The sequence below is a fragment of the Podarcis filfolensis genome, assembly GCF_964270895.1.
Source record: "Podarcis filfolensis genome assembly, chromosome: 14".
Lineage (NCBI taxonomy): Eukaryota > Metazoa > Chordata > Lepidosauria > Squamata > Lacertidae > Podarcis > Podarcis filfolensis.
The window spans coordinates 45,883,188-45,910,576 of record NC_139616.1 but is presented as its reverse complement, the minus strand read 5'-3'; the positions used below and the strand labels follow the sequence as shown (position 1 = coordinate 45,910,576).

The following is a 27,389-nucleotide window of genomic DNA, read 5'->3' as shown; positions in this document are numbered from 1 at the left end:
CAAATTGTCCAGCAGCACCTTGGAGACCAACTAAGTTTGTTCTGGGTATAAGCTTTCGTGTGCATGCACACTTTTCCAGATACATAGCAGTCAAGTACAACATTCCTAGAATGGACATGCTAGGAGACGCTTTGTACCAGCTAGGAGAAAACTTCCTGTTTCCTCTTGAGCTGGGACAGACTTCCTCTACATGTAACTACTGTGTGTGTGGCCTAATCTGGGGAAGAGGAGCACACCATCTTCTTTTGCTCCTCTCCTCCATTTTGTTTTTCTCTATGTGTGAGGAAAAGTCACTTGGGTACTAACTCCCTTATGGGATAGTTCCACATGTATATATACTTTTGTAACCTAAGTCTGCCTTCAGGGATCTAACTGTGAACTGAATGAATGTGAGTAAACTGCTTTTATATTCACTTTAATAAGATTGTCGTGTTTATTCTTTTCAAGAGGGACAAGAAGGGATCTTACCAGGAATCCTATATTTAGAGCCTAAAACTAACCTGCAACAAGCAAACTGCTGTGCGTTTAAAGGGGAATGTTTAAACTCTGCTAAGATATAGAATTTGCTAACGCAGGTTAGGAAGGATATCTGTTATGTACTGAGTTGAATAGGATCCAAACTGCAGCAGTCTGATTGGTCCTAGAACAATAGGATTCAGAATGCAGCAGTCTGATTGGTCCTAGAGCAATGCAGCAGCATGACTGGTTGGCAGGAACCACCCAATCATGCTCCAGATATAAGTGAATCCACAAACCAGGAGGAGGAAAGGTCAGAGGAGTCCCAAGGGAACAGAGGGGCAGTGAGGCCCATAGAGCAGGAGGGGCCAGCAGGAGAGGCAGAATCAGTAAATACAGAGAGGACCCGCGAGACCGAAAGGACACCGGAACCAGAACGACGACTGAGCGAGCCGGTTGCGCCAGACCAAACAGCCCCATCACAGCCAGCATCCTTGGAACACGAGCCAGAACCTGAACCCCGGACCAGGGAACACCCCAGGCCGCAACGCACACGTAGACCGCCGGCGTACCTCGAGGACTATGAATGCGACCTCCCGGGCAGGACTGGAACTTAGAGGGGAGGGATGTTATGTACTGAGTTGAATAGGATCCAAACTGCAGCAGTATTGGTATTGAACTTTATTACGGCCACTGGCCCATCACACAACAGTTTCCCGTACCAACATAATGTACTTAAAACTCCAATTTTAAAACCGCCAAAACTTACAAAAAACAGACAAGAACCAAAGCAAAACAAAAACAAAAGACCAACATCATACATTACACTAAATTTGTAACATAAACATCGCCCTCTACTCATAAATTAGTAGAAGACATCAATGGTGATATCACCTAATTACATCCTAAAACATAGATCATAGTTTAGAGGGATTATCCGAACCGCACAGGAGTCCGTTTCTCTTCTTTAGGGATAGAACGCTGATCAAGAATCTGGCAACCATGAGTGATCTTAAGGGGTCATCATCATTTAATAGATATCTCAGTTTGGCTTCATTTGTATCATCGGCAATTCCCTTTAGATATTGAGCAAGAAACTTGCTCCTGGCCGATGAATGAAATGCACAATCAAAAATTATGTGATGCAACGATTCCGGTGCCCCACAATTACAATCACATAAGAGCGATATCTGTCCATTGGAGAATCTATTTCTCAGCACGTTCGATGGGAAGGTGTTGAATCTTGCCTTTACAAAAGCATATCTATGAGCCGAAGAAGTTAAGGAATTCAAATAGTTTGGGAGCCTTAAGAGGGGTAATAAACCAAGGTTTAGAGGTGAGCAGGTACCATTGCCCAAGACCATTTTCTGCTGCAAGTCCATCTCCTCTAGTTTACAGGCTACTGTTCTTTTAGCTGGAACTATATCCTGCTCTAGTAATTTGGATGGGGAGATTCCCATTGCCGTAATTTTCAGTTGTAAATTTTTTACCCATGGGCTCTGGAAATCATCTCTCCACATGCATTGTATCAAGTACAAGTTTGGGAGATTGTGCCATAGAGATAACCAGTGACAAAGTATGTGCTTCCACAGAGCGTTTTCCAGGGATACAATATTAAGTTCCATGCGTAGCGCTGTATTACTTACACAGTTGGGCAGTTTCAATATCCCTCTTAGAAACTGATTTTGAATAACCTCTAGGTGGGATAAGTTGACAAAAGTCCCCCAAATTGAGATGGCATAAGCAATTGTTGGGATCACCTTGGCCTTGAGAAACTGCAGCAGTCTGATTGGTCCTAGAACAATAGGATTCAGAATGCAGCAGTCTGATTGGTCCTAGAGCAATGCAGCAGTATGATTGGTTGGCAGGAACCACCCAATCATGCTCCAGATATAAGTGAATCCACAACCTGATTGGCTTACAGTAGAATTCCAGAATTAGCCAATCATGTGCAGCCCATTGTGTAAATAATGTATATAAAGCAGATACTTTGAGGGGACATTCATTCATTCCTCCTCACCACTATGAGCTGAATACAGAGCATGAAATCACTTGCGACTCTGAGTATATTTCAATATCATTAAACAATATACCCTCTCCTGCCTCCCTGAACATTCCCACAGTTGGAACATATCCATGAAGTGTAATAACGCCGTCTGCTTGCCTGAATGGAGCATGGAGAAATGCAACATGTGAGAATGTAGAAAGCTTTGACTTTTGCACAACTGGAAAGCAACCTACTTTGCAAAGCCAAGAGTTGCATATGTTGCTCCACCCACTTTTGCAACAGGCCCCTGGAAATTACCCCATGAGGGATTGTGGCTCAATATAAGGCTCCTCAGCCCTGGCTTAGCATTATGTCTGAACTGAATACTATCGTTTGTTTCTCTCCAACAAACCATAGTCTGTAAAGCCAATGAAACCTTGGCAACAGAGTGCGGCTTCTCTGAAGTGAGACAAATGTACTTTCTCCAAATATGCACATTTTTTTGTATGCAGTTTTTCCGTTTACATTTTTAAAAGTAATTTCCCCTATGATGCATTTTAGCATGCTAATTTCACCAACATTTGCATTTCAGTATGCACTTTCTTGTATGTATGTATGTATGTATTTGTGTACATTTCTAGTTGGAGTGCTGCATAAAAAGGTAAAGGTACCCCTGACCATGAGGTCTAGTCGCAGACGACTCTGGGGTTGTGTGCTCATCTCACTCTATAGGCCGAGGGAGCCGGCATTTGTCCGCAGACAATTTTTCCAGGTCATGTAGCCAGCATGACTAAGCTGCTTCTGGTGAACCAGAGCAGCGCACGGAAATGCTGTTTACCTTCCCACCGGAGCGGTACCTATTTATCTACTTGCACTTGACGTGCTTTTGAACTGATAGGTTGGCAGGAGCAGGGACTGAGCAACGGGAGCTCACCCCGTCTGTCGCGGGGATTCGAACAGCCGACCTTCCGATTGGCAAGCCCTAGGCTCTGTGGTTTAGACCACAGCACCACCCGTGTCCCTGACAAAGGACAGCTGGACATATAAAGGGCCCCATTACCTTCAGTAGCTTAGGGCCTCATCAAACCTAAATCCGGCCCTCTTGGAGCCCATTGTCAATTTCACACTACGGGACTCAAGCGTCCCACAGGTGATTTCCCATGGTCGTTTCCAGCCATGATTTGAAACAAGAGTTGAAGCCTCGGAAGTAACTGGAAGTTGCATGGGAGGCCTCCCAGGTGCCACTGCGACATCACGTTACATTGTGGGTGCTGTTGGGCACCCATAATCTGGGGCCAATGTTGGTGCCCCTGACCCTCATCATTCAGCCCAGACACTGAAATTTAGCTCCGAGTGCCTTATGGGGGCTTCTTCATTGTGAGAAGTGAAGCATCAGGGAACCAGGCAAGAGGGCCTTCTTGGTAGTGGCACCCGCCCTGTGGAACGCCTTCCCATCAGATGTCAAGGAGATAAGTAACCCTACAATCTTTAGGAGGCATCTGAAGGCAGCCCGGTATCAGGAAGCTTTTAATGTTTGATGTTTTGTTGTGTTCTTTTATACAGTGGACGTTCAGGTTGCGAACGTGATCCGTGCAGGATGCACGTTTGCAACCAACAGCGGCGCATCTGCGCACACGCGGGTTGCGATTCGGTGCTTCTGTGCATGCGCGACTGCCAAAACCTGGAAGTAACCCGTTCCAGTAATTCTGGGTTTCAGTGGGTCCGTAACCCGAAAAACGCAACCTGAAGCATCTGTAACCCGAGGTATGACTGTATTCTGTTGGAAGCTGCCCAGATTGGCTGGGGCAACCCAGTCAGATGGGCAGGGTACAAGAAAGAAAATATTATTATCATCATTTCCAAGAACTACAATGTCCTTTCCCCCCTCTTTGAGACACTCAGAACGGTGCACCTTTGTTTCAAAATCGGCAGCATCATAGATTAGCAAAAGTGCATTATGCAATTAGTGGGTGCCCCTCATTTCTTTAACATTGGGACTTATCAACGGCTGCAAAGATTCCCATTTCTCTCTCTCTCTCTCTCTCAGCCAACATGGCATGTAGCGAATATTGGAGAATTCTACCGAAAACAGGAGTAGAATCTCCCATGTTCAGAATGGAAATCGATCCAATGAACACAGTGGGTTTTTCCTGTTGTTGCTTTCAGTCCACAAATGAAATATAATTATGTTCCCCTCTCACCGTCCTCGCATTGCATCTCCTTTGCATTGAAACGAATGGGGTGGAATATCGTAATGACAAGGTAACTTATGTCATTGCATAAATTACGTAAGCGATTTCACCACAGCAGGAAGCGAGGTGAATAACATAGTTTTTTGGCAAAAGGCAAACTGCAGCGGTACGGAAACAACCCTGCGTGAGACAAATACAGGGAGGAATGAAAAGCGATGCCTTCTTACATCCTCAGCTGTGAATCATCTGAGATATGCTTCATTGCCAGGAAAAAGGCGAAGGCAGGGCTGGCTGTTGCCTGATCTTGCACCAAGCCAAGGTGAATCATGCACTTCCGTTGAGTCACAGGAGTGCCATCAAAATTCATTCTGCATTTCCCCCGCTTATCGGATGCAAGCAAAGGAAAGCGGAAGACTTAGTTTTCCTCTTCTGTGCAATGGGAACAATAGCACAACAGCCCTGTGAATAAGGCATGGGCGGGTTGACTTTAATAGATAATGAATAGTTACGTTCTGCTTTGAAGAGGATGAGCCTGCTGGAGCATCCCTATTTTTTTCCTTCAACTTGCAAAAGCTGAATTTTCACCTGCGTTTGAACATTGCCTCCCTGTTGCTGCTGCTCTGTGTGTGTGTGCCCTGTTTTGATGCCGGGAGTCAGCCTTCCTGGTATTTGTGGTCACTATTCAGCACACTAAAATCTATATACCGTCCCATCGCAATTGTCTCCAAGTGGGGTGCACCAAGCTCAACAAATGCAGCAAAGCTAAATCCAGTTAAAAAACCTAACTTATGACACCTGCGGCTTTCAAAACTGCAGTTGTCTGGAAGAGAGCGAGAGGAGTTTAACTTCTGGGTAAACTTGCGCAGGGCTTTAAGGCTGCCACTGAGATCTCATAGGAAGAAAAGTTCTGCCCTGTTATTCTGCAGGGTCTTCTGTGCCAGAAATGAAATTCACATGCTGATAAGAATCAGGGATTCAAAAAATAGTTTGCGAAGCTGAGAAGCCAGCTGGAATTGAGGAGAGAGATGGGGATGAACCAGAGGAGAGGAGGGATCCTGTCCTCCTCAGTCTATTTTTATTGTTCCAAATAAAAGGCCCAAACTAGACTTGTCTTACCTGCGCATCCTCTCTTTGCTTATTCCCTAGAGAAGTCCAGTGCCTGCACATGTTAATTGCTCTGGACTAGTGCAGGGGAGAAATTCATTCTTTTGCATTTAATGGCAACCTACCAAATTAACTCTCCCCAGAGTGTGAAACATAGCTCTCCTTTGCAATTGTCGCTTCTCCCGATTTGGTGATGCGGTTCTCCAACCAAAGAAGGCACAGGAAATTCCATGTGCATTAGGGCATACGTCCTTTGTACCCCGGTTTCTAGGCATGGGCGTGAGAGGTTTTTCTCTTCCACCGCTGCTTTCCCGCAGCAAACCTGATAGAAGTTTGTTCCGATTCAGCGGCAAACGGCAGGTTTTCCTGGGGCAGGATGAAAGGAAAAACCTCTTGGTCCCATGCTTAGAAATCTGGGACAAATGGAAGTGTGGAAGAGCCCTTAGTGCAGCGGTTCTCAACCTGTGGGTCCACAGATGTTGTTGGATTACAACTCCCATCATCCCTGAGCTCTGGCCTTGCTAGCTAGGGGTGATGGGAGTTGTAGTTCAACAAGATCTGGGGACCCACAGGTTGAGAAAGGCTGCCTTAGTGGAAAGGGACGGATCACTGGTCTAACTCAGCTTTCTATGCTCTTGTGATTCCAGCTGTCAGCACCTCTGGCTGAATTTCATTTCTAGGACAGGAGACTAGGAATAAAGGTAAAGGTAAAGGGACCCCTGACCATTAGGTCCAGTCATGACCGACTCTGGGGTTGCGACGCTCATCTCGCTTTATTGGCCGAAGGAGCTGGCGTACAGCTTCCGGGACATGTGGCCAGCATGACTTAAGCCGCTTCTGGCGAACCAGAGCAGCGCACGGAAACACCGTTTACCTTCCCGCCAGAGCGGTACCTATTTATCTACTTGCACTTGACGTGCTTTCAAACTGCTAGGTGGGCAGGAGCTGGGACCGAGCAACAGCAGCTCACCCCATTGCGGGGATTCGAACCGCCAACCTTCTGATCGGCAAGTCCTAGGCTCTGTGGTTTAACCCACAGCGCCACCCGCGTCCCGGAGACTAGGAATAGCAACCCGCAAAACTACAGTGTGTTCTGTGTTGGGAACTCACCACCACTTCTTCAGTCTTGTATAGGTTTGAAAAGGGCAACACAGATGATCAAGGGGATTGGTGCAATTTTCCCGAGATGACTTTTTCATTTAGGGAAAAGGCAAGTAAGCAGAGACCACTGTTTATAATTTTTGTTGCATGTCACGGAGAAAACGGGTAGAGAAAAGTTTTACTCCTTCTCTCCTAACACTGGTGGGCTCAATGATTGAGCTGAATGTTGGAAGATTCAGGACGGATAAAAGAACGCCCTTCTTCGTACAGTGCATGGTTAAATTATGGAACTCCCTCCCACAGGGTTTAAAAGAGGAATGGACAAATTCATGGGAGGTAAGGCTTGCCGATTGGAAGGTCGGCGGTTCAAATCCCCGCGACGGGGTGAGCTCCCATTGCTCTGTCCCAGCTCCTGCCCACCTAGCAGTTCGAAAGCATGCCAGTATGAGTAGATAAATAGGTACCGCTCTGGTGGGAAGGTAAACGGCGTTTCTGTGCACTGCTCTGGTTTCGCCAGAAGCAGCTTAGTCATGCTGGCCATATGACCCGGAAGCTGTACGCCGGCTCCCTCGGCCAATAAAGCGAGATGAGCGCCGCAACCCCAGAGTCAGCCATGACTGGACCTAATAGTCAGGGTTCCCTTTACGTTTACCTAAGGCTATTGATGGCTGCCAATCACAATGGCTGTGCTCTGTGCTTCTGAATCCCAGTTGCTGGAAATCACAGGAGGGGAGAGTTCTCCTTACATCTTATGTACAGATCCTTTGCACGTTGACTTGGAAGTATGGATGGAAGAATCTGACCATTTTGGCTTTTCTCATACATGTTTCTCACTCTTCTAATCCGCTCTCCACGGATCTATATCTGTGGAGGTAACGCTCCACTTTGCGGAGGCAAACCTCGCACCAGACATGCAACAGTATGTCAAGGAGCATTGCGCCTGCTTCCCCTGATCTTTTGCCTTCTTGGCTAGACAACAGGGTTTCCCCCCGACCGTTTGTCCTCTCACAGATTTGATTACTAGACATAACGCTTGGCTGGAGCATGGCTGGGAATTTGGGAATTCAGGAGCAGGGACTGAGCAACGGGAGCTCACCCCGTCGTAGGGATTCGCCGACCTTCTGATCGGCAAGTCCTAGGCTCTGTGGCGAACCAGAGCAGCACATGGAAATGCCGTTTATCTTCCCGCCGGAGTGGTACCTATTTATCTACTTGCACTTTTGACGTGCTTTCGAACTGCTAGGTTGGCAGGAGCAGGGACTGAGCAATGGGAGCTCACCCCATCGAGGGGATTCGAACCGCCAACCTTCTGATCGGCAAGCCCTAGGCTCTGTGGTTTAACCCACAGCACCACCCGTGTCCCGAACTTAGGGTAGTTTACCTTTAAATGTCAACTGAATTGAATCCCCCCTCCATCCCTATGTGGAATGGAGTCCCACCATGCCTAGCGGAGCATCCTCCCTTGTAATGGTCCAAAAGACTGCAGCCCTCAGCTCTCTGATGAACCTGAGAAGGTCGCCAGCATGCTTAGTCCTGCCCATCAACAGCGAAGTGGGAAAATATGGACAAGACAGGCTTTTGTAAGCAGCATGCTCAGACACCCACGTCACCTTCAAAGCAGGATGCATGCACTCATTGTCTATTAAAACAAACCCTCCCAGGCTTTATTCACGGGGCACCGTGCAATTTAAATCCTCCCCCCTTAATATTAATCACCAGGCAATTGCTTTTTGCATCTGAACCAGCCTTTAGCTACCCTAGGAAGAAAGTTAAGAAATATGCCGTATTCTGGACATACCTGTCCTTGTGGTTTAAAATGGGCTGTAGGCTTGGTACATATTATTATATATTGAAGTGTGTTGAGAGAGCAACACTTTGGGGCAAATTTTAGGGAGAGGTGGGGAGAGGCCTGACCGCGAGCCTGTAATTTATCTGCTGGATGGACAAGATAAATATGTAACTGCGGAGGCCGTGCATTTTCTGTCTGTAGTAACTGAGGAGAGGAGAACATTATTTGAGAGAGGATGTTGTATCTTGCCAGGAAGATATTTCAGAATCTTCTGCTTGTTTTATGCCATTCTTCATTTAGGTTTCGCAGAGTTTTATTCAGATTGGCATCATTTTGTTTTATTTCATTTTAATATTTCGTAACAGTGGAACAATCTTTTCGCTTTAACGGAGCATGTTGTGATCTGCCAAGGATGGTTGGCATTCTAAGAATGTTTATGTTGTAGTTCATCTAAGTTAAGAACTAACTTCATTCTATTTTGATACTGTATTTTTTTGTGGTGGTCTGATGACTGGACACAAATGGATGAATCAGAGCTGAACTGAACCATTCTCTAATGAGCTCCAGGTGGCAAAGGAGGATGGGGGGCAATTTAATTAAAAGGGACCCCTTTTTCCCATAGGGAATTTGCTGCCATCACATGTAGTTTGGTCCCAAGTTCACAGCAGAGGCACAATTTGATTGGGGATTTATTGCTTTAGAACACAGTTCAGTACTGGGCTTCAGTGGATCATAACCACAAAGTTTTATTTTTAGGGCAAATGAGGATATTTGTTTCTCAAGCAACAGCTTCTCTCTCCACGGATGATCTGCTCTTGAAGCAGATTTTGATAAGGATTTGGGGTGGAGGCGCTGTTCAAAAGAGAGAATGTTGAAAACAGCAACAACCAACCACGGTTCCTGTTTCAAGCTCCTGGTTGCATCAGAAGCAACTTTTTGCACCCTGGATTTGGGACCCTGGTGAAGTTCTCCCAAGTCAGATTCAGAAAAAAAACTTTGTGAGTTTGTCCATGCCAGACTCAAAGGAGAGATGAGCTTTAACAAGCCCCAGAGTTATTTTCTGGCTCAGATTGAAATCTGAGCCCGAGAAGGATTTCTGGTTTCTCCCTTTATCCTGCCTCTCCCCAACTTGATGTTCTCCAGATGTTTTGGGCTACAACGTCCAACTTCCAGCAGGCTGTTGGGAGAGCAGATGCAAAGCTGAGCCCGATAATGGACCTGGAGGTGGAAGCGGTTCTCCACACCTAGCACCACTGATTTTTGTCCTTGCAGCCTTTTAAATTCTCCCTGTACACAATGAAACGTCGCAACGTCGCTCTATCACATCAAACAGTAGAATATTTTAGAGGCTGAAATTTGAATCATTTTTCTGGATGTTGGCTTGTAAACAATGATCTGGGGGTTCCCAAGATCTCGGCCCTTTCTGAATTAATGCGAGATGAGCATGGGAGAGCTCATCCATCTTTGTTCAGGATTGTGTGCATGCTGCAATTCTATTGAAGCGCAGCAAAAACTAACACCCCCCCCAAAAAACCTAGAATTAGTTGTCGAAAAATGCAGGATTCAGCTTCCTGAAAATATGAACTTCCATTGGGTATGTTTCAAAAAATCAATTTTCTATCTTTTTTTTATTGTACTAGAGCATAATTTAAAATGTTTCGTGCCAAGTGTCATTTAGCCCTGCCTATATTGGTTTTATAAAACATACAATCAGCCCTATTGAATAAATAATGGGATGCTATGGTTAAGTCTCTCTCGCCTACAATGCCAGCCACCTTTGTGGGAAAGAATTAAGGGAATCGACCGTAGGTAGCTACTTGCATACAAGATCCGCAGCTTTGATGACAATTAATTAAGGCTGCAGTGTGCAATTGGCTGGATGCGTTGATTTTTAACAAACAACCTTTTGATTAAAGCAGGTGTCCTCCTTGATTTGGTAGTAGATTTTTAATGTAAGAATTAATAGTAACTGCAGTTGATGGGCACCATCTTAAAATGTAGCCTGCTGTTGAAAGGGAATATCAACACGTGTTGCTTTGGGTGCCGCTAGCAAGCGGCCCTCAGAAGGTTGCAGAGAAGGGAATGTGGCCCTTATGCTGGAAAGGATTCCCAATCCGTGAGGTACCGGTACATCCTTTTCTCTCTCTCTTTCTCCCAGGTCATTGTCCAGAGGTCTCTCTCAGCAAAGAACCTCAATCATGCCAAGGCCGGATCCATCCTAGCCAGCTATTTAAAAATGCTTCCCATGGTTGTCATCATCATGCCCGGAATGATAAGCCGGATCCTGTATCCAGGTAAGCTGCAATAACCCCGAAGAAGGAAACTCAGGGACCCAATCCTTACAGTTTTCTAATACTCTTGAGGCACCACGGAAGGAGGAGCTGTCACGGAGGCAACAGGCCTCTTCTTCTCTTGCCTCTGCCCATCAACTGTTACTCTGAGGTAGACTTTCCCTGGACTTGGAGGTTCCATTTAGACACCATGACTAGTAGCCATGGATAAATCCACCCTCTGTGAGCTTGCCCAGTCTCCTTTTTAAAAGCAGGTGTGGGGAAGTATATTTGTTGGCAGTTCAACAGCAACAAGTTTTATTATACTTTTTAAAAATATGTAAAGGGGTGGGGGCACGTGTTGGCCTTGCGTTCTTCCTCTTAAGTAATAGGGAGGGTTCAGTGGAACATGAGGTGATAACCTCGTATATGATGACGGCGGCAAGAAGATTATATTGCAAAGAAATGGAAGCAACGAAGAAAGCAGACAACGAAAGGGAATTGATTTCATAGTAGCATTGACAGGTCAGGAGCACCCCAGACTCTAGAATTTCAGACCTCAAACCTGACACATAGGGGGTGGGTGCTTGTGATGTCATGGGGCAGATCCTGGTTATCCTTCCTCTGCACTCCCTTCCCACCACTGAGCCCTGGAGACGGAAGTTAATTGGGAGAGGAGAGGACTCCACGAGGGTCCATACAATAATTTGCAGCCAGGTCTTTCCAGGCTGAAGAAGCTTGCATGCTGCACACATCGTCTTCTTAATCATTTTTGTCCACCTTTTTGCCTTGTCCACCTGGAGATTCAAGCCCTTCCCTTGCCACCTGGAGGGGGCCAGGCAAACCTCGGGGGCTTTCGGCCAGTCCTGGAGAACTGGCAACCCTGTTTGGTAGGGTTTGCAATCAGAGGTGATTTTGAAAGGGCCTCTGCACTCTCAGTGGCAACGGGCAGCTCATCGGAGCAGCCCGAAACACCTGGCCTTTTTAAACGCCTTGCAAGCGTAACAGAAACCAGCCTGACCCAGTCAATAATAGCATGCCAGGTCAGGGGACGCGGCTGTGTCAAGACTTCAAAGGCGTCGGCACGCCCAGCCTTGCAAAAGTCGACCGGCCCCTGGGAGAGGGAAGGCGAGTTGAAAGTATCATCAGCATCTTAAGTGGCCAAGCGCAGGCAGACAATGTGTTGTGCTTGGCTCAGATAAGTTTTCTTTCATCCAGAGAACTATGTTCTTACATCACCCACAGCTTGCAAGCCTCCTAAGCACAGCTACTCAGAAGTAAGGGTGCAACCTATATAAGGATGGATAGATCTGGCAATTTAGGCGCTCTCAGTTTCTCGTTTCCCCAGTCTTAAAATCAGTTCCCACATATTTCCGCAACAGTCCGCAATTACTATTTCTTTAAGAGGAAAAAAATTAGAATCCTCATGCAAACCAATCAGCATTTTAGTGCGAGTTTTTCTTAATAAACACTTTTTGTATGCAGTTTTGAACAATATGGACTTTTTTTTAACAAGCATCTTCCTCGTTAAGCTACGCCAAATGTAAAAGACCCCATAGCGATACCACCAAAAAATGTGTATTATTCGAGCAGGAAGAACAATGAAAATAGAAATAATGAAGTTTTATATTTCCATATATACACATACGTAGGCGAGGATGCAACTGGAAATGTACAACTCGGCAAAAATATGTAACTTGCCATGAGCCTATTTATTTCTTGCCGGCTGGGCAAAACCTGAAATTTAGCCAAATAAAATTTATTGAGAGTCCCCTTGTTATCTGAGGCTCTAAGCTGCAGCTTACTTAGCCTGTTTGCAAATCCCACAAAGCCAGCCATTGCAATGTTGACGAACAGACGCCGCCCTCCCTGTTTTATAGCGTGTTTGTGATGCTCCTCTCGTGTGAGAATGCGCCCAGGCATTTATGCTTTTGATGACCGCGTTTGGAACAAGGAGAGACAGCGACGCAGCTTAAGCAGGGTGTGTTTTTGTGGGCATGCCGGGCCATGCCTCACTCCGCTTTGCATAGGTGGCAAAATCCACACAACACTGCTCTCGCTTAGGTGCCAAAGAGGCTGCCGTGATTTGGGACGGCAGAGGCCCGGGATCCTGCAGGCCTGGGGCTGTTCTTCCGATTTCCTAACGCGGATCAGCTTCCCCTCAAAATGCAGCGGTTTGGGAGGAGCGGAGGCCGTGTTAAAATGTCAGAGTCTGGCAGACGTATCGCCTCTGGCGATATGAAATTAAATGATTACGTGTGGGGCCTGCAACAAAATGTTGCAGCGGTGAGTCCTCCTCCTTAAAGTGCTCCATCCCATTTTCTCTTCCACCTGGTGTTCTGTCTCGTTCCAGCTCTACCCAGCAACAGCCACTGAAAGTGGGTGCTCAGTCTTTCTAGTTCAGCAACAGCCACTGAAAGTGGGTGCTCAGTCTTTTGGTGCTTAGTCCCCCCCTCTCCCCTCACCCCCGAAGACTTGTTTTTCTAAGTATTTATTTGTCAGGGTGCCTCTCTCTTGTCAGTGCGTAGTTTTGTTACGGCTGCATAAGAACCGGCGTTTGGAGAACTGAGATCGCTCTCACTTGCACCCAGTGTTAGGCCCCATGTGCTCTATCCATTTGAAGCAGTATCCTTTCACTTTAAACAATTGTGGTTTCCTTTGAAGAATCATGGGAAGTGTTGTTTAATGATGCTGAGAGTTTTTAGGGCACCTCTTGTATTCCTCCCCAGCAGAACTACCAGAGGGGTTAACAGGCCAAAGCTTCTCCTTAGAGAACTCTGGGAATTGTAGCTCTGTGAGGAGGGGAACAGGAGTTTCCGAACAAGTTGCAGCACTCTTTAAAAAAACCACCTCCAGCTCCCAGAATTCTTTGGGGGAAGCCACAACTGTTTAAAGTTTTAAATGTATTGTGTGAATGTGACCATAGTTCTCCGAGTCGTCTACCATTTTGGAATGCACAACCAAACCAGCTTTTTGGCCAAGATCTTTTGATGACTCTCTTGGCGTCTCTTACGCCAGAGTTCCCACCTCCAGAACCCGGTGCCTTCCTCCCATCTGCCCCACCCAGTGAAAAATACAGATTATCAGGTGACAGTCGCAGTCATTAGCACAGCAATCATGCATTGGGATCAAAGCTATATTATTACAGGTTTGATCCTATATAGGTTTGACCTATATTAGCTCTCAGCTGTACTTCGTGCCGTCTCTTGTTACGTTACAGAACTTTACAACAAGCTAAGTGTAAAAGGGTACAACAGATAATCCTACCTGTGGAGCATTGCTCAGACAGGTATTGTAGCCGTCGGGCAAAGCATGAAGGTTACGGTCCCTTCCCAAAACACACCTAATCTCCTCCACGCTGTCGCTTCTCCTCCTCATCTGGCTGGCCACCCCCAGGCTTAGCAGCGGCTGGGGGCTCCCCAGAGGACTGGGGAAGGTGCCTCGGCTCATGTAGGGCTCACTCAGCTTCCTCTGAAAGTCTGGGTGGTGCTGAGGGCTGTGGCCGCCTCCGTTGGGGAGGAAGTCGGAATTGGTCCTCCGCAGAGGCCCGCAGGGCCGCCTCCCCTTGCAGTATTCATCAGAGATGGAGGACGTGTCCGAGTGGAGATGGCTGTGGTTGGTGGCAGAGCTGCCAGACAGGCTCTCGTGGTCGCTTAGCGTCACATAGTCCTCCTCTTCCTCTTCCTCCTCGGCCTCGCCCCCTTGAACCCCGTTCACAGGGAAGGGGGCTACTTCCTCATAGACGGACGCCTGCCGACTGAGTTTGCAGCTGCTCCTTGCATCGGGAGCCTGTTCGGGACTCTCATTCTGTGTTGCGTTTGTGGCCCCGGTCCCCGGATGCTGCGTTTGGGTGTCTTCTGCCGAAGCAGCCCCATCCTCGGCACGTACAGCTTTTGCGGAGATCAAGTCCGTCACGTGGACTGTCCGTGGTTTGGGGACTGGGGGCGCGGCCCCCTTGCTGTCCCCTTGGCCTTGACTTTGTGCGTCCAGCGGCTGCTTCAAGTGCTGACTGTTGGCCAGAGTGGCAAACGTTTCTCCATTCCTCAGGTTCCCTGGAGTCTTTTCTGTGGGGCTGGCTGTGGGGTTCGGATGGGCCTCCTGGGTTTGGGCCGGGGCGGCGGCGGCATCGGGCTGTTGGCAAGGCGTTGCGGCAGGCTGGTTGTCATGGCCTCTTTTAGCCTCTTGGGATTTTTGCCTGAGCATCTTCTTGTGCTGGGCGTTGGCTTTTGAGACGTCACACACCTTGATGCGGTTCATCTGCGACAGCTGGATGTTCTTGATTTTGGGGTCGATAATGTTGATGTAGCCCAATATCTCACTCCCGGGTTCTGGGTCGGGTTCAACCCAAGTTGGCAGGTATTCAAACATGTTGGCTTTCTCCAGGTTGAGCAGACCCGGGTGAATAGGCGGTGCCGTCTCGACGATGTCGCTGGGCCTCTCGGATACCCGAGCCTCCGGGATGGCTTTCTTCTTCGCTTCGGCCTTCTGCTGCTCGGCGACGTTCTTGTCGCCGCTGGCCTTGCTGTTGTTAATCTGCTCTGCGCTCTTCGCCTTGACGAGGGCGTACTTGGGGTTGAACATTTTCTTCACCACAGCTGGGTTCACGGGGGCGAGAGTGGGTAGGATGAGAGGCTCTGGTTCCGGCTCCTCTTCCATGGGGATAGAATTCAGGCTGACCCCCCGAGACATGAGGTACAGCTCCTGGAACTGCTTGTCAAATGCCTCGACCACCTGTCCTGTGAGGACCGAGATGATGTTCCTGTCGGTTCTTGCAGCAGACCAGGTGAAGCTGGGTAGGAACAGATCAGGGAGTTATTAATGACTTGCTGCCTGCCCCTTCCTGTATTTAGATGAAAACAAAAGATCTGCTAAAATCTGCCTCCCAATGACCTAGTTTGCACACAATGGCAAACCATGGTTTGTTTTCATCTAACTATGGGAACTGTGGGTTTGCTGGAATGCACAATCCCAGCCCAGCAGACCAACGATGGTTTGTTTTCATGGCAATAAACCATGGTGTGAAGCTGTCTTGCGAACCATGGCTTTAAATAAAATTTGATATTATCCCCTAAACATGGACACCCTGTTTCAGATGCTCGCTGAGCTACAAAGGCTCAAGACAAGAGCAGCTGGGAAACAAACCAAGCTTTGTAGAAGTTATACCCAGTCTGTGAGATCATTCGTGGTTTGTGGAACAAACCATGGTTAAAGCAAACTATGGCTTGGCGTTGCATGTGAATGCAGCCGTAGTAAAGGCATAATTCTGAAGAATAAAAATCTTACAATAGGTGTGTGGATTTGTAGGCTCATCAAATCCTGCTCTGTCCTGAAAACAGACCCCCCCTTAATTTCTAAAACTCATCACCTGCCTGCCTCCTTCCAGTCATCTGAGGCCCAAAGAATTTCATGATAATAAACAAAGAACTGATATAATCGTCAAAACTGAACAAAAATTTCAATCACATTTGCCATAACAATGGAAAAAAATGTAATCAAAATGTCAACCAGATAATAAGAACATGGATGGAGCACTTATGCTAATTATTGCTCGCCTATCGATGCCCACTTTTGGTCTTGACTTTTTGTTTTCTGGTATGGAAAACATAACAGTCAGTGATGCGGCACTGTGTGTGTGTGTTTATTCTAACACATTACAAATATTTCTAGGCCACTTTCCTATTGAAAGCAAGAGCCAAAGCGGAATTTTGATGTTAGTTGCTGGCCATGCAAATAGGACTGAGATGATGATGTGGATTGGTGTATTGGCTGCAGGGGTCACAAAGGCACCGATGGCTCTATGGCATCAGTGGAAGCAGCGCAATGCAAGTGGGATGTGCAACAAAATGTCGCAAAGGGTTGCCGCGTCCTAACAAAAGTGTGTGGCGCCTGTGACTTGTCTGTTCCTCAGGTCGAAGCAGTTGAGTGGGCCTATTTGGGGTAAGGCGACCCACCCCCAAGTAAACTGGTCCCAAGCTCTGTCTCCACCCCCATGAACCGCTTCTGCATAAACTATTGAAAGAGGCTGTGTGAATTTTTGCATTTGTGTCCGCTGTAGAACCATAGAGTTGGAAGGGACTGTGCGGGTCATCTAGTCCAACCCCCTAAAATGCAGGAATTTTTTTTGCCCAAGGCAGGGTTCTCGAACCCATGACCCTGAGATTAAGAGTCTCACACTCTGCCAACTGAGCTGTTTCACATGGCACTGAATTCCTTATCAAAAACTGCAAGCAAAGCAGCAGATTCTCGGCTGGTCTCTAAAGGGCAGTGTCTAGGAAGTCCACGTACCTGTAAGAGCCACTCATGGCTTTGTCTCCATCCACAAACATGAACTTCTGTGCCAAAGCGCCCTTAAACTTTGTGGCTGAGCGGGTGAAAAACTCTGTGCCTCCGGTTGTGCGGACTCTGAGATTCTGTAAATGCAGAGGAGCGAGGGAATGAATGAACGAACATCTTGGGGAAGCTACAGCCCCCCAGGTTTCTGTGTGGGAAGGCTTGTGCTTTAAATGTGAACTGGATGAGCTTTAAAATATATGCCCATTCTCCCCTTGTCCACCCATCCCTCCATTTCCCCCTCCCTTTGTCATTTCCTTGTGTATATTTTTTATTTTTAATAAACACATTTATTTTATATCAAAACAACTCAAAGCAATACATTTCCTGCAAAATCAAGAGTGTTTATTTGCGATTGCAAGCCCCTTTGGGGCAGAGAGGGTCTTTTCAAAGCATCATGAAGAAAAGATGGCACTACATGCATAGATGAAATAGAACGACACTGATACAATGCAACACAACAACTGGGGAATCAAAAGAAAGGTTAAGGAACAAGCCAGCCGAGGTAATCATTGTCACAACATGTGACCTGCCAAAGGCTATAGATAGAATCTCCGGGAGAGTCGGAGAAAACAGATTTTCCTGCCTTTCCTGTCTTAAGCGTTTCCCAGTTGGGATTTCTTAACTCCTAAAACAGCCACTTTCAATTTCGTATGTCCCAGCTTTGAGGAGAGTGATGGATTTATGGATTGTAAAAATACATCACCGGGCCAACTAAGAACATGACATTTTACACCTCTTGACAGCTTGGCAAACATTGGCTTGAGGGGGAGCTGCAAAGTTGTGAATGGAAAGTGTGGGGGCTTGGCTTGGTTATTTCCTCATCGCCCTTGTTCCAAAAGTGTTTTCGTTCTTCTGACTCAGGCTGATACTGTCGTCTCTTTTGCTGAACTTGATCAGAAGCCGGCAAGCAGTAGAAACTGTATGGCTGTTCTCTACCCGGGAATATGGTATTGGTAGCAGTCCTAGCAATTGACAGCATCGCCTTGGCTGTTGCAGATATGTGTGTCAAGACAGCAGGAGGTTTCAAAATGTAACCAGAATGAAAAATGTGACTAAGGCTGTAACCCTATGCGCACTTACCTAGGAGCAAGCACCACTGAAAACAATGCTGCTTGCTCTTGAGTAAACATGTACAGGATTATGTTTTTAATGAGGAAGCCGATAGCTCTGATGGATGATGATTAATAGTGATTTAGATCTGAGTTATACCGCTTTGAGCAATGCCTCTACTTTTGAACGGGAAGCATGACATCCAATCAGGCTACTTGCTGGCAATAATAATATGTACCTCCTCTGAAACAATTATGTGAAGCTGCGTTGCAAAACCACGCATTTGCCTTTATGAATAGTTGCGCCAAACATGCAGTGTCAGCATGTGAGAAAGCAGAAAGCTCTACTGAGCTTAAAGGGACAGGTTTCGGACAGCCCTGTTCTTTCTTCCCCAGTTGTTACACAAGTTCTGCTGTCAGGGCTGGAGTCAGACACAGGTCAGCATGAAAGACGCAAGGCTCTGTTGTTAGTGAAGTTAACTCTTTAGTCAAGGAAACAACATACAACTCAGCAACACTTCCAAGTTGGTGTTGTTCCTATGGAGCAGTTGCTGGGACTGAAGATCTTCCCACCTTTCGCCTGGATGTCTCCCAAGCAATCTCAAACTGCACCTCTGCACCTCTGGCCTCTGTTCTGCGCTCCTGATTATTCTGCACGTTCTTGGAAACCAGGGAGGGAAGGAACTTGTCGCAGCAGGAGAGGGAGACTCCCTGGAGTCTTCAGCAGCCTCTTGACCCCCCTCCTCTGCTTCAGCCTCAAAGTCTGAACTGCTGTCTGTCACAGGTTCTTCCTGCTCGCTAAACCCTGTTGCCCCTTCAGCATCCAGCACCACCTCCTAATCTCCCTCTGACCTCTCCTCAGTGTCCCACCACCAATCCTCTGGCTCTGAGCCTTCCTCCTCTGGGGTTTCCCTTGGGGGTTTCCCGGCTCTTGCCTCCCACCCCACCCCCTTCGTCCTGCCAGTCCCTGACACCTCCATCCTACTCATTGTCCCCAAAGCAGTTTTAAGGCAGACAGTCTCCTGACTAATAGGTTAGGCTTGTTTTTGGTTTTGGCTGTGTTTTTGTCTTCCACAAAACAAAGCAAGGAGGGCTCCTCTTTGTTGAGGTTTCTGACATTCCCTGGTTTCTGCCGCAGCCAGATGCCATTTGGCCGACACATCTCTACTTGGAAGAAGAGTTGTCTGACCCAAAAGTGAGGGCCGGCCAGCATGCGTCATCCATTTTCTCTGTCTGGGCCTTCCCTTTTCAGAAAAGCACAAAAGGGGGAAAGGCGTTCTTTGGGCAACACCCATCTAAGAAAAGAAGAAGGGAGAAGAATCGCCAAATGCTCTTGCAGCAGCCAAAAATGCCCAGCTTCCTCCTCTCAGGGATGGCATCATCGTTAAGGAAGGCCTGTTTGTTTAAGCACCCAATAGGAAGAACAACAGAAGCAAACACCCGCAGATGAATGAGTGACCCGGGAACAACACAATCTCCGCTTCTGCAAAGGGGTGACTCACTTGGCAAACACTCTCTCGTTTGATAGGGTTTCTCATTTGATAGGGTTTCCTGAGGTGCTGTGTGTTGACCCGTTGCACTAGCTAGTCGAAGCTTGCCTGCTGCAGAAATCAATGTCAGGGTGGCTCAGGGATAGCATTGCTTCCATCTTGCTTTAACGGGCAAAGGTTTGCGGAACTAAGAATGCAAGCACGCGATATGTAAGAAGGCCAGTGGCTCAGACCAAAGGCCTATGCAGTCCACCTTCTGATTTCCAACCAATGTTATACAGTGGTACCTCGGGTTAAGAACTTAATTCGTTCCGGAGGTCCGTTCTTAATCTGAAACTGTTCTTAACCTGAAGCAGCACTTTAGCTAATGGGGCCTCCCGCTACCGCGCAATTTCTGCTCTCATCCTGAAGCAAAGTTCTTAACCCGAGGTACTATTTCTGGGTTAGCGGAGTCTGTAACCTGAAGCGTCTGTAACCCGAGGTACCACTGTAATTATTTATTTATTTATTTATTTATTTATTTATTTATACCCTGCCCATCTGGCTGGGCTTCCCCAGCCACTCTGGGTGGCTTCCAACAAAATATTAAAATACAGTAATGCATCAAACATTAAAAGCTTCCCTAAACAGGGCTGCCTTCAGGTGTCTTCTAAAAATCTGGTAGTTGTTGTTCTCTTTGACATCTGGTGGGAGGGCGTTCCACAGGGTGGGTGCCACTACCAAGAAGTCCCTCTGCCTGGTTCCCTGTAACTTGGCTTCTCACAGCGAGGGAACCGCCAGAAGGCCCTCGGAGCTGGACCTCAGTGTCTGGGCAGAACGATGGGGGTGGAGATGCTCCTTCAGGTTCATGCTGGATCGAGGCTGTTTGATCCCAAGTTTGATCCCTGGCATCTCTGGGTAGGATGGGGATAAAGACACCCCTCCCCCCGATATATGGTGAAGCTGAAAGTTGGAAGTTTCAGAACAGAAGAAAGCATTTCTCACACATCACCTCGTTAAACTGTAGAACTTGCTCTCGCAAGAGGCAGTGGCCGCCTCCAACTCAGATGGCTTGAAAAGAGGATAAGGCAAATTCATGGAAGATAACGCTATCAATGGCTGCTAGCCAATATGACTATCTTCCGCCTTCAGTAATGCTTCTGATATCCGTAGCTGGAAATTTCAGGAGGGGCAAGTGCTCATGAGCTTGAATCCTGCTTGCTGGTTTCCCATAGGCTCTCTAAACCTCTGGAAACCCTTGGAAAAAACCCTTTAAAAAAAACCAAAACCATCCATCCACCAACTTGATCACAATTGCTCCCTCCAAACCTCCTTTCTCAAAGTCCAGCTCTCCGAAGCAGCCTTTCTCAACCTGTGGGTCCCCAGATGTTGTTGAACTACAACTCCCATCACCCCTAGCTAGCTCAGGGATGATGGGAGTTGTAGTCCAACAACATCTGGGGACCCACAGGTTGAGAACCGCTGCTCCAAAGGCTTCGAAGGTCAGTGTAAAGACTCGTGGGATTGCTAGCTGCTATTTTCGCTCCATTTTCATGCTCTTTTGGGGCTGCTTTTGCCCCTTTCTGTGCCACTTCCAGGTCCGCAAAGATACGTGCGTAAATGGGGAGTTTCTTGTATTCATTTACCTGGCTGTATTCATCAGAAATAATTTCCTTGGAAAGGTGCGATTTTTACAGCCATTCATATCTCCAACCCTCCTTTTAAGCCGCCTTTGAGTTTGTCAGTCGCTGAGCCTGTTCCCCCGACTGTGATCGCTTCTTCAGAACTGGCTGCATCCTAAAGTAATTCCTGGGAAAGGTGTGCCATTTCCTGAGCAGCGCAATAGATATGGATTGCAGAATAAAACAGCTGAACGGGGAATATGTCAAGTATGCCTCCTTTTTCCTTGAACCAGCCAAGTCTAGGTCAGAGGCTGTGGTATTTATGAGACCCACGGGTTAAAGTACGATTGCGGGCTTGAAAACGAAACCACAAACTCTTGACTTTGGCACAGGTGACGTTTGACATCCAAAAGGGCAAAATGTGTGGCTCTGATTCACCAGCTGAGTCCCTGAGCTTCCCCGTGGTTGCTCTTTAACAGCCTTCCCCCAGCACACATGGCCTGCAATTGAGAACACAAGGGGGTTCTTCCTCTGTTTTCAATACCCTTATGCACCATGATCATGGCTACGCCAGCATAAGATTTCTGGCATTGTAGATTGAGTCAGCATTGTGGTTGAGAATGTGAGCTCAGAGCCAGGAAGTCTCTGACTTTATTATTATTATTTCAATTTCTATACCACCCTTTATCAAAAGATCCCAGGTCAGTACACAACATTAAAAACACATTACAGAACTTCAGTGATAAAAACATAATAAAAAAGCATACGGACCGACAGCCTAAAAGTAAAACTTTCATAATAATAAAACAGTCCTCTCCCCCACACTTTTAAAGGCACGGGTTATTTAATAGCCACAGGTCTGGGTAGAGAGGAATGTTTTTTGCCTGGTGCTGAAATACATGTAATGAGCCTCTCTGGGGAGAGTATTCCACAACTGGGGAGCCACCACAGAAAAGGCCATACTCTTCATCATGTTGCAAGGGACCTCAGAGGCCATGTAGTCCAACCCTCTCATCCAGGATTTGTAGTGCAGGATCTTTCGAGTGCACAATCCCTTACAGTTGGGCATTCAGTCTCCTCTTAAACACTTTCAGGGAAAGTGAGTCTGCCATCTCCTGAGGCAAGCTGTTCTCCTGTTGAACACCTTCACACGGTTAGGAATTTGCTCCTAAATCTGCTTCTCTACTGTTTCCACACATGTGGTTCTAGACCTTTCCTCTGGAACAACAGAGAACGAGCCCACTCCATCTTCTGAGTGACACACCTTCAGATGTTTGAAGGATGGTTCAAATCTCACTGTGTAGCCATTCTCTCTTAGCCTCAGTTTCCCCCCTCTGCAAAATGGGGATAATAATTTTCAGAGATGCATACGTTCTCGGCTCAGCAAATTGGAATTATGTGCCAAGGACTGTTGTATTCCCCGAATGTTGTATTTTTTTTTAATGCATATATTCTCTTCACATAAATTAGTCTGCCATCTTGAGTGTTTTCTACAAATTATGCTGGCTTTGGTGCTCAGAAGAAAGGACAAGTAGCTGCTCAGGTCACTGACTGAAGTGTTTGTACTGACCCCTGGGAATTTATTTTACCTACCTCTCTGGCATCTGAGATCTTACTCTTTCAAGCGTATCTTTACATTAATCAATCCTAGAAACTTTGAATTGTTGTTTTTTAAAAAAATAATTCTCAGGAAGTTGAACTTGATACCAAATTTTGCAGGTTTCCCGGGCCTGTGTGACATATACACAAACGGTTGTTGAAAGGATTGTTGAGAGAGTGTGATGTGAAACTCATCAAAGACTTTACTAAAAATAAATACATATTGGGTTGTACCTTCTCATATTGGGAGAAGGCTAGTCCTTCTCTGACTTAGACCCGTTGCAATTGATGGGCGTGACTAGGGATGCAGGTGGCACTGCGGTCTAAACCACTGAGCCTCTTGGGCTTGCCAATCAGAAGGTTGGCGGTTCAAATCCCCACTACGGAGTGAGCTCCAGTTGCTCTGTCCCAGCTCCTGCCTACCTAGCAGTTCGAAAGCATGCCAGTGCAAGTAGATAAATAGGTACCACTGCGGCGGGAAGGTAAACAGTGTTTCCGTGCACTCTGGCTTCCATCACGGTATCCCGTTGCACCAGAAGCAGTTTAGTCCTGCTGGCCACATGAACCGGAAAGCTGTCTGTGGACAAACACCAGCTGCCTTGGCCTGAAGGCGAGATGAACGGCGCAACCCCATAGTCGCCTTTGACTGGACTTAACCATCCAGGGTTCCTTTACCTTTACCATTCATTTACTCTGGGTAGAACTGTTGAATTTGGTTGGATACAGTCCATTCATAGAATCATAGAGCTGGGACCACGGGGGGTCATCTATTCCAACCCCCTGCAAATGGAGGAATCTTTTGCCCAGCGCAGGACTCAAACCCACAGCCCTGAGATTAAGAGTCGCATGCTCTTACTGACAGAGTTGCTGGCAGAACTGGTGCCATGGTGACTGCATGCAAACCCAGGACCTTCCTACCTGGATATATAAATGGATGGTGAGTTCTTCCATCTTCTTTAAAGCAAAGGGCATGGAATTTGAGAAAGTTGCAATTTCAGTAATGAGAAGCTAGTAATGGGAGAAGCTACTGATTACACCTTTGGCTCAAAGAGATCGCTTTGTGTTTAAGGTGCTGCCAGAGGTCCCTTTTTTCTACAGAAATCTAACAGGACGACTCTTAGGGATCAGGGCTAGGCCTTACCTTTAGGTGTCCAGTGTGCATCTGGGCTCGCTCGCACATCTGGAGGAAATATTTCAAGTTGGTCTCGTCCAAGATGATGTAGATGCCCACTTTCCGCTTGAAACCCGCGTCCAGGAGATCTTTGAAGATGTCTACATCCGTGAACATGTCCATGACCACAGCGACAACCTGTGGAGAGAGGCAGAGCACTTGATCACACACTTTCAAGAGTATCTTTGCATTCATGAGGGCTAGAAACTGGATGGCGTTAGGAAGCAAACTTCCACTGGCAGGCTAGGGTGAGCTTAGAATAATACACGAATTGCGTTGGGGATTTAGCTTGGTAACAAAGGCCTTCTCTGCCTCAGCTTGCTTTCTGTTGGAGTGGCCCTTCCTTCTTGGTAGAAAGCAGATTGTACCCCCCATCCATTTTGTTTTGCATATTCCTTCTTTGGCTTAAAAAATTAATCATCCTGATTATATTGCATTCAGAGCCTTTCATTCCAGCATATTAGTAGGGTTCCTTGTGTAAACAATTCATTAATTTAGCATTGCTTTCTCTCATTCATATATATATATATATATATATATATATATATATATATATATATATTTCTGTTTTACAATTTAGAGTATTCATTTATACATCCTTAAGATATCCATGACTTCCCTTCTCTTTCCATGGTTCATTTTGCAAAGCATAAATCCCTGCATATTTTATATAAACTAAACCATTCAGTATTCCATTATTACGTCCATCAAAATTTATTTACACTGTTGAATTTATCTTAATGCTGCTAACGTTTTCAAATTTTCAATAAACACTTTCCAATCTTCTTTAAACAAATGTTCTTCTTCTGCTCTTATTTTATAAGTTAGTTCTGCAAGCTGCGCATATTCCAAAAGTTTAAGTTGTCATTCTTCTTTGGTTGGGACCTCACTCGTTTTCCATTTTGGGGCTAACAAAACAGTGGTGTATGTAAATAACCTTTTTTGACACCTGGGAATTTCCATCTGAATTATCCCCAGCAAAAAAGACTTTGGGTTCTTTTCTTTGGAAAGGTCCTTTTAAACATTTTTTTCAATTCATTGTAATTATTTCCCAATACTCTTTTACCCTTTTACAGGTCCACCACACATGAAAGAACATACCCTTAACCTCATTGCATCTCCTTACTTCCTCTCATTGTTTCCTCTCTCTGGGTGGTAAGAATGCTCTCACCTGACCCATTTCACAGATTGGGAAACTGAGGCACACATGGCTAAGTGGCATGTGTATGCCATCAACTCAGTTCACTAAATGCAGATCAATCGATCAGGCAGTGCCTCTTGTCCTGACCTACTTAAGCCTTCCCTCTGTGCAGCCGGCCAATTTGCTAGCTGCCTGAGGTCACAGCCCTCTCATCATCTTCCTTATCACCGAATAATGATCTGTAGCTGTTTTCTTTATAAAGCTTATTGCAATTGTACAAAGCACTTTGTAATTATTATTAATCTATAGCCTTCCTAAGGGACGCGGGTGGCGCTGTGGGTTAAACCACGGAGCCTAGAACTTGCCGATCAGAAGGTCAGCGGTTCAAATCCCCGCGACGGGGTGAGCTCCCGTTGCTCGGTCCCTGCTCCTGCCAACCTAACAGTTTGAAAGCACGTCAAAGTGCAAGTAGATCAATAGGTACCGCTCCAGTGGGAAGGTAAACGGTGTTTCCATGTGCTGCTCTGGTTCACCAGAAGCGGCTTAGTCATGCTGGCCACATGACCCGGAAGCTGTACGCCGGCTCCCTCGGCCAATAAAACGAGACGAGTGCCGCAACCCCAGAGTCGTCCACGATTGGACCTAATGGTCAGGGGTCCCTTTACATTTACCTTTACCTTTATAGCCTTTCTACTGCCCATTGCAAATGTGTGACGCACTTCGTGCACAGTTTATTGACTTCCTTATTCTATTTACATTGCACCTATCCTCCAAGCAGCTCGAGGTGCCACACATGGCTTCTCCCCAGCCCCATTTTATCCTAACAACAACCCTGTGAGGTAGGTTCAGCTGGGAAGCAGTGACTGGCCCCAGGTCACAGAGGCTCCCTGTTGTTGTAAAGAAAACCTGCCCTTCTTCCCTTATGGGGTATCCAAGAGCCCGTATAGAGTCCTTAGGTGGGTTCCCTATTGGTGGGAGAAAGTAACAGAGGCCAACCAGAGAATATTGAGAAGCAAAGCAGCCAGTAAGCCTGATCTTTATTGATCTGTTGCAACAAGGTCCTCCCTCACCACACGCAGGAGAGAGGAGGAACCCAGAACAATGGTGCACAAGCCCTTATATAGACTTTTGAAATTCCCACCCTGTAGATCAAGACCCCCCCCCCCCATACATCATACCTACATCACAGAAGGGCTGAAATCTGAGTGCTTTGTTTACCTCCTATCTACCAGGTTACCTGTTTAATGGTCACTTGATTGGATTGCCTGGGGAGCCTGGCCAGTCTTTTGTAATGTGAAATATACTCAGAGTCGCAAAGTGATTTCATGCTCTTTATTCAGCTCATAGTGGTGAGGAGGAATGAATGAATGAAAGTCCCCTCAAAGTATCTGCTTTATATACATTATTTACACAATGGGCTGCACATGATTGGCTAATTCCGGAATTCTACTGTAAGCCAATCAGGTTGTGGATTCACTTCTATCTGGAGCATGATTGGGTGGTTCCTGCCAACCAATCATACTGCTGCATTGTTCTAGGACCAATCAGACTGCTGCATTCTGAATCCTATTGTTCTAGGACCAATCAGACAGCTGCCTTTTGGATCCTATTGTTCTAGGACCAATCAGACTGCTGCAGTTTGGATCCTATTCAACTCAGCACATAACATAATGATAAGTACTTAGTTCCTGATCCAGGTCACCAGCCTCGCAGCTAGTAAGCCTGATCTTTATGGATCTGTTGCAACAGGGTGCTCCCCTCACACGCAGGAGGACGGAGGAGGACCCCGAACAAAGGTGTGCTTGCCCTTATATAGACATTTTTAATTCCCTGCCCTGGAGCTCAAGACCACTCCTCCATACATCATACATACATCAAAGAAGGGGTGTAACCCAAGACCACCCCCCACAAACATCATACCTACATCACAGAAAGGCGATCTAAAACAGAAATTTGAATGTTGTTGTTTTTCCTGTCTGCCAGGTTATCTGATAATGCCTTATCTGATTGCCTTTGAAATAGTGATTACTAAATTCCTGTAACAATGGGATGGCTCCCTAACCCCCTCCCTCCTTGCAGAGAAAACATTTGGTCAGTTTGGGAGTC

The 27,389-nt window shown here is 46.6% G+C and overlaps 3 protein-coding genes across 6 annotated transcripts in view; 1 reads left to right on the top strand and 2 right to left on the bottom strand.

The window, feature by feature from the left end:
- The window catches only part of SHMT1 (serine hydroxymethyltransferase 1), a 329,147-nt gene that overhangs the window by 103,353 nt on the left and 198,405 nt on the right, over positions 1-27,389 (bottom strand). The window lies entirely within an intron of this gene.
- Positions 1-27,389, top strand: part of SLC5A10 (solute carrier family 5 member 10) — a 102,734-nt gene that overhangs the window by 38,324 nt on the left and 37,021 nt on the right. Inside the window, exon 9 of the mRNA XM_083585974.1 lies at positions 10,788-10,923. Coding sequence (XP_083442100.1) covers positions 10,788-10,923 — 136 coding nt within the window. The remainder of the gene's footprint in view (positions 1-10,787; positions 10,924-27,389) is intronic.
- The window catches only part of FAM83G (family with sequence similarity 83 member G), a 43,776-nt gene that overhangs the window by 3,629 nt on the left and 12,758 nt on the right, over positions 1-27,389 (bottom strand). For 2 of the 4 annotated variants that reach the window (XM_083585638.1, XM_083585637.1), the window contains 3 exons: positions 24,113-24,280; positions 17,185-17,309; positions 14,167-15,688 (listed from right to left, as the gene is read on the bottom strand). In XM_083585638.1, the coding sequence (XP_083441764.1) occupies positions 14,167-15,688; positions 17,185-17,309; positions 24,113-24,280 (1,815 nt within the window). Of the gene's footprint in view, positions 1-12,326; positions 13,272-13,313; positions 15,689-17,184; positions 17,310-24,112; positions 24,281-27,389 lie in introns of those variants that run through there. The other 2 variants (XR_014541494.1, XM_083585639.1) reach the window with 2 other exon arrangements.